Below are 7,012 nucleotides of genomic sequence, written 5' to 3'. Positions count from 1 at the left end.
AAAGTTAACCAAGATGGGAATGATAGAGAAATATCCCTTAGTACAGGCATCCCCAACCTTCGGCTCTCCAGATGTTTTGGACTACAATTCCCATCATCCCTGACCACTGGTCCTTTTAGCTAGGGATCAAGGGAGTTGTAGACCAAAACATCTGGAGAGCTGCGGGTTGGGGGTGCCTGCCTTAGTAGTTAATAACCAGAATGAAATAGGGGGAATCAGTGCTTTTTTTCTTAAAAAAATGTTTAGGGGTACTCTCATTTTCCTACTCATATTGAAATACTGCCCCTCAATGAGGCCAAATCTAGATTCACAAAATGTTTAGGGGTATGTGTACTCCTGCGTCCCCTCCCCAGAAAAAAAGCACTGGAGAGAATGTTGGTGTATTGGTTCTGTGTTACCTTTGCCCTATAAGCCAACTGTAGCACTCATTAAGAATTACTCAGAATTACTCATTAAGAATTACTTATGCTTTCAGAGATCCTGCCAGTTTTCATTTACTATGTATTAATGTGGCTCATGATTAGCCTCTTGGTGAGTTGCTGCTCTTACGACATAGCCTAAGATGAGAAACAGGAAAACAGTTTAGAAATGGCTCACCTGTTGATTTAGGCAAGGGTTGAATGTAGGAGGGAAGAGATCAGTGTGATTCCTTCTTATATCCACAGCTACATTTTTCTAACCAGAATGCACAGGCAAAAATGCACCTACATTTGTTCCAACTACAACGAAACACAAACATTTCCCTGAAAAAGTTGACAAGGAATCGAGTCTCATTGTTCCGCTGCAAATGCGGCGATGTCTGAATCAGGGGGATGATTTATGCTGTCTGACAATTCAAAGACAGGAGACAACTCTAATGTACAGATAAAACCAAAAGTGGCAATAGTAGATCATCACACTGACAGTTAATGGGACTGACTCGCTGGAGAGAAATCTGGATCTACTTAAAATGTCAGGTGTGTAAAGTAATGAGTCTGTGCTTAGTAGGAGACCTCCAGAAGGAGCCTTCATGGTCCACTCGTCAGTTGAATATATATTACGGCAAACCTGTTAAATCAATGAGTATTTAATACCTAATGACTTGGGGTTTTTTTCTTTGAAAAAGACTCTTTCTTACCCCTAAGGCAACTTGTGTGATTCTAACAGATCAAAAATTTCTTAGAATGCAATCAATGTTATTGGATGGATTAATATAACAACAAAAACTATAGTCAGATTTCATCTATTTGAAATAAGTCAGTGGATAAAGAAATGAATGACCAATTGCCAAATGCTGCAACCTTTTTCAAATTGTAGGAACTCTGCATGGGAGTATTTTTAAATGACAGGAACTCTAGGTGAGAAAACTAGTGAGATTCTTGGGACTAGTCAATGCATCCTTATTATCATGTGGATGCACTTGAATCAGTCATTGAAGGGTGCCCAACCACCACCAGAAATAGGTCATATTGCTGGCATGAAAACTCCCACACGGAAGAAGCATGTGGTACTGAACATTATGGCGACACAGAGGATGCTTCAAGCATTCTCTCATGGGGTAAAAATAATGCGCAGCCAAGGTTTTAGTTGCACACCCCAGTCTTCACCACGATTCTCAGAGGAATAACATAAATCAGGGGTTTCCAAACTGGTGGCCTGGGGCATGTCTGTGAAGAACATTTATAATTTTAATTCTATGGAATTCGAATTGCAATGCAGTAAATACGTACAACAGAAGTAAAAGAAGCTATAAAAATGCAATTAAAATGATGCAGCAACTAGCATAACATATTAGAATTGCTATGAGAGGCAGAGAAATTGTTAAGTGGCCCGCCATGAGCCTCAGCACTTTGCAAGTGATTCGTGAAAAACAAGTTTGGGAAGTGCTGGCATAAACTAAAACATTGGCTACTGGTGGTTATAACCCTAAAATGTAATAGTGTGGATTTTAACTTTTTCTAAGCCACCTGGAGACCCACTTCTGATTCAGCTACATTAGTCAAAAAACAGCATTTTAAATGTGTTATAAACATGCAGCACCAGATGGTGCTATAGAGCACAAAACCTTTCTATGCGATTTCCCCCTTTTGTTATAATGATTTGATTTGTGACTTATAGCATTCCCCCCCCGTGTGTAGATCCACCCCTATATGTTGACTATACCTCTTTACCCTTTAACATTTAAGGCATTTTGTTTTGTGCCCCCCCCCCAGTAGAATTTATAATGTTCTGTTCTGGCTGGTCAGAGTTTTGAAACTTTAATGTCAGTGTGGATGTCGAGTCACTTTCTGCTAATTCAGCTTCAGGTTTTTTAAAATAAAAAACACATACTGAATTTTAAAAGGCAAAATGGAAGGGCAAATGGTAGAAAACAAGCTTATTACACAATGATCCCTCTACAGCAGAACATATTTGTATGCCTATAGTTTTTCATTTTAATCACAAAGTGAAGATATAGTGCTACATGCACACAAAAAAGTCAGGTGGATTATATATTAAATGCACATACAGTACTTTCATTAAAGCTGCATGTATGTACAGTAGTCTAGTATTACTTGGATAACAAATTAATCAAGTCTACTATATGCCTAAATTATTACCCATCAGCCACCAAGGCTCCAGAGGATGTCAATTTATTATTACTCGACCAAAGAGAAAATGCCTGCTTAACTCTTCCATGTGGAAGCATCAAAAATACCTATGCTAGCATTTTAACACTGAACATTGCAGCTTTGAATCAAAGGTAAGTATTTGCCTTGCAATAAATTATTCTAAAATCTAAATTACAACCCAGCTCATAATTCTTGAAGTTTTATGACTAAATCTCTAAACCACCCTCCTTTCCTCAGTTACACTGCAATGGTTGATCCCTAGATCTACTTACCTAAAATCACATTGCAAAAGGAAGCACAGTTTGTTTGGGAGGGAAGCTACAAATTGTAGCACACTCTAGGGACATTTTTATAGTAGGATCACCATGTTACAGAATTCACTTTATGAATTACTGTGGCAAAGGCCATATTCCAGTAGCACACAGAGCCAGACACCCACTCAGAGCGATTTATTTCTTAATAACTGCACTCATATTTACCTTCCATTTTATTCACATAACTTTTTAAAATAAATATACATGTTTATAAAAAGCTCTCCAACTCCCTTTCTTTATTTTGCCTGTGCAGAAGGCAAAACTCAGTAGTACCAGAAGAATGCAAACAAGGTTCAATAAATAGCTGAACAATAATTCCTTCTTTTCAGCTATTTGAAGTCTCAAGCTTCAAAATGTATTTGCACTCTCAAAATCATATGCATTTTTGCATACTTTTTGCATATTTGCAAGGAACAGAAAAGGGGAAGGACCTGAACATCAAAGCCTTTCTCACCTCACTGAGCAGCTGATCGTCGGAAGGGGACCAGGGAGCTGGATGAAATTTGGTTCATGCCTGGCGTTCCCAACCTGAATTCGATCAAAGAGCAGTTGATGACAAAAGTCTTTGCCTGAGACACTGAGCAACCAATCAGAATAGATAATTCCGACCTTAGCAAACAAATACTGTCACCTGAATCCTATATATTTTCCCTTAACTCCTGCTTCTTCCTCTTAGTTACTTGGGACCTTTGTCTTTGGCCACTGCTTCATCATAACCCTTGCCATAACTGCTTCCTCCCTTTCCTTCCTTTCTACTGAAAACCAGTTAATTGCCCATTCATATGATGACCAGGTGCAATGCAGTAGCAGCTAATATATTACCGATACTACAGTGCCCAGGCAATGGCAGATTCTAGGTTACAGTTTGTTACTTACTTGAAGCCACTGAGAATTGAGTATTCCCCTATTCCTTATGTTTTGAGCATGGTAAAAAAAAAAAAAAGCAGAATTCAGAAACTGGATTTTATTATTTAAGAGTACCTGTTTTTTTCAGTCACAAAAGCTGGTGTTATCTCTGCTGATTTTCTCCTCCACCCCCCACCCCACCCCGGCACATCCCATTCTGGAAGATCCTTTGAAACTCAAGAGTGGCTCTTTGAGGGCAAAGTGGGTGGCAATGGGAATGGAGGAGCAGGAAAACCCAATAGTTTAAGTGGAACTCTGCTTGCAGTTCTCTGGATCTCACCCATTGTGTTTGGTAGGCAATGTTATTATGCCAATGATAGCAGGTGGTGGGAAGTGTGACATCTGAATACAGCCTTATGCTGGCAGCCGTATATGAATTCTGAAGTGATTACTTTAGGGTACAGGTATGATTAAGCCAAGCTAACACAGTCATTGAAATAAACCTCCAGTCCAGTGATAGAAGGACTCTTTAATGAGATTGGTGTCAGCACAAAAGCAAGCCAAAATATTAAGTGTGAAATTATGGCTGTTGATAAAATTAAAGCACTTCCTGTTAGACTGTTTCAAATCCTTTCACCTTCTTTCAAGAATATGTGCCTGAGAAGCCTCCACCCTGGCCCACCTTTGTCACCACCATGTTTTGTTTCTTTCCAGTTAAGAAATATCTCCCAAATTATAACTATAATTCAGAGACTCCAATGTCCCATTTTAAATCCACTTAGCTAACAACGGGTCGGGATACACATTCACAGTGATTGGATAAATGACAGCAGTACAATTGGTTTAAAAACTTTGCTTTTAAAATAACACCACCTAAGATGCAACAACCAATTAAAATTGTACTCAAAAGGTGTGTGTATTAGGGTGAGAGAGAGGAGGGTGGAGTTACATGCGGCAACTCCTGGAATAATAAAGCTTGCCGTTTGTCATGCGTTTGTCATGCAAAATTGCATGCTGGGAAGCAAGATGTGCTTTATGTTGGCTCATCTGCAAATATGGTATATCAAATTAAATATAAAATTAAACTGACCTGAAATGAGGCAGAGTCATGAGCAGCCCTGCCCATGAAGGCTGTATCTGGCTGCCACTGAGGCAGAGATGCAATCTTTTAGAAAGGTGAACTCTGTCACTCCTTCTTTCCTCACTAGAGTGCTGTTGAACCAGCTCTGCATCTATGCTGCCTTGATGAACAATCTACCAAGACCTTTTTGGAATGGAAGGAGATGTGCAGCAATGTCTAATACTATACTGCATCTGCACCATCTTATTAAGTAACACAGCAGCTTTCCATTATAATTGAAACGAGCAAAAGTGGCCTGTTCTATGAAAGGGTTGAGAAAGAAAAACTCAGGTGCACCTGTGCAGTTGGCAAGTCTTTAAAGGGATGGGGGGAACTAATCCAATCAGTTCTTGGGAATTTTGACAATATAAATGGTCAAGACCACAGAAAATAAAAAAGTACAATTAAAAAGATTAGCACCATTACAGAGTTAGGGTTCAAACATCAGGACTGCCCTAATGGCTGGTCCCTTGCAGCTTTTAATAGAAAACATTGAGGCTTCTGTATTCAAAAGTGACGGTAAGAATCACTGGATGTTTCTGAGTTATTTCAAAGTTGAAAGGTTGGTCGTCGTCTTGTCTGAACAGCAGCTGGAGTGCCTTTCGGTTAGCTGAATCCAAGTCCAAGTCCTTTTGGCCTCTGGATTGCTCGGATTGGTTCGGCTATCCCTTTGCCTTCTGGTCCAAGGCCTGTGCCAGGTGTCCAGCCCATACTTTGGAGCATCCTATTGCCAATGTTGCTATCTGAGATCGGTTGAGCATTTTCACCTACAAACCCTGAGATTAAAAGAAATACACAGCATTAATCAGGATGGCCATATGCAGAAGAGCAGGATAATCTCCTCGTAAGCCTTAAACCTTCTTATTCTCCTAATTTATCTAATAGGTTGCTAGAACAGGATGTCTTTGTGCACATCGACCTCAAGGTTGCATGTTGATCTGAGAATGTTATAGGCTAATTTCCTTTATTTGAAAGAGAGAAAAAAAGAATTATATAAATGCTTAACACCATGCATAATAACGTGTGTTGGAAATTACATTCCAACATGACTCAAAGGTGGCAAGAACCATAGAAATAAAAACAGGGGAACCTGGTTGCATTAATCAATGTTAAAGTATTGCTCAGCTCCCTTAAACTGCACATTTGTCACTAAAATCTTTGCAGTCTATATAATATTAAGTATTATGTGGTGATACTATTGGAGAGGCCACAGTCATAAAAATCTAATGTATGCTAACTACCAGCTACTTCAGCCTGTGTCACACCCGTCTGTGGCTATGGTGGCACATGAGAGAACCCAGCTTACGGTGGCACTGGAGTCAGACTGCCGTGTAGATATTGGGATTAGGGTTCTCTCTTTTTGTCCTTTCCCACTTTCTGTGAGTTGTGCTGAGGTGTTGGAGGACAGAGCTGTGCATGTGCCACATGTCCTGTCCTGAATCTTCTAAGATACCCTCAGGTGCGATTGAGGACACTGTCCTTTTTGCCTGATTTGAAATAAGGTGCAAATGCCAGTCCGCTCGGCTCCTGCATAAGAAAAGTGGGTTGCTGGCATCTTGTCCTGTGCCTCAGGCAGCAAATTGCCCTGGCCTGGTCCTGGGCAGAATGGAAATAGGTGAGGAAGCCTAACAAGCTCAGCTTAACAAAGCTGTTCTGGGTCTCTCTTCGCTGAAAGTTGGATACAAATGTATAACAATGAATACAAGAGAGTTAAAACAAGGGTCTGGAAAAGTGAAAGTCTTATAATTGCTCTTTTTAACATTAACAGAAACCAGCATTCTATAAGGAATAGAGAGCTGAACACCCTGTTCTTCAAAATGTGCAACTTTATATAGTGGTGTTACTATTCTTGATGCCAGCCCCTCAGTGGAAAGTACGCAATTTTCTGTGACTGACAGGTAATTGGAAGAGTTTTGTTTTTAACTGATACTTAAGTACTTTAATATACAATATAATGAAAATTTCCTCCTCAACATAGGATATAATTATCAGAATTTGAAACTCCATGCATTTTGTTCCATTCAGCACCTATAAATATACAAGCCAAAAAGCAGCTTTGCTAATTGCATGCCAAGACTACTTACTGTTGCTCCTACTGTACTGCAAGCCCACCTGATCAAGTGCTGGATTTTTATGTGGAT

General features: G+C 39.7%; 1 protein-coding gene and 1 long non-coding RNA gene across 7 annotated transcripts in view; one reads left to right on the top strand and one right to left on the bottom strand.

The window, feature by feature from the left end:
* The window catches only part of LOC310702868, a 42,340-nt gene that overhangs the window by 32,926 nt on the left and 2,402 nt on the right, over positions 1-7,012 (top strand). The window contains exon 2 of the long non-coding RNA XR_014523725.1: positions 6,640-6,769. This is a non-coding gene — a long non-coding RNA (uncharacterized lncRNA). The remainder of the gene's footprint in view (positions 1-6,639; positions 6,770-7,012) is intronic.
* The window catches only part of GPATCH2 (G-patch domain containing 2), a 103,995-nt gene continuing 101,243 nt past the window's right edge, over positions 4,261-7,012 (bottom strand). For all 6 annotated transcript variants that reach the window (XR_014523560.1, XM_083494536.1, XM_083494539.1 and 3 more), the window contains one exon: positions 4,261-5,647. Coding sequence is in view for 5 of the 6 variants with exons in the window: in XM_083494536.1 (XP_083350662.1) it covers positions 5,478-5,647 (170 nt within the window). In the remaining variant the exon portion in view is untranslated. The remainder of the gene's footprint in view (positions 5,648-7,012) is intronic.

Source organism: Podarcis liolepis (assembly GCF_965112155.1).
Source record: "Podarcis liolepis genome assembly, chromosome: 3".
In the NCBI taxonomy this organism is placed as follows: Eukaryota; Metazoa; Chordata; class Lepidosauria; order Squamata; family Lacertidae; genus Podarcis; species Podarcis liolepis.
This window is presented reverse-complemented; position numbering and strand designations above follow the sequence as displayed.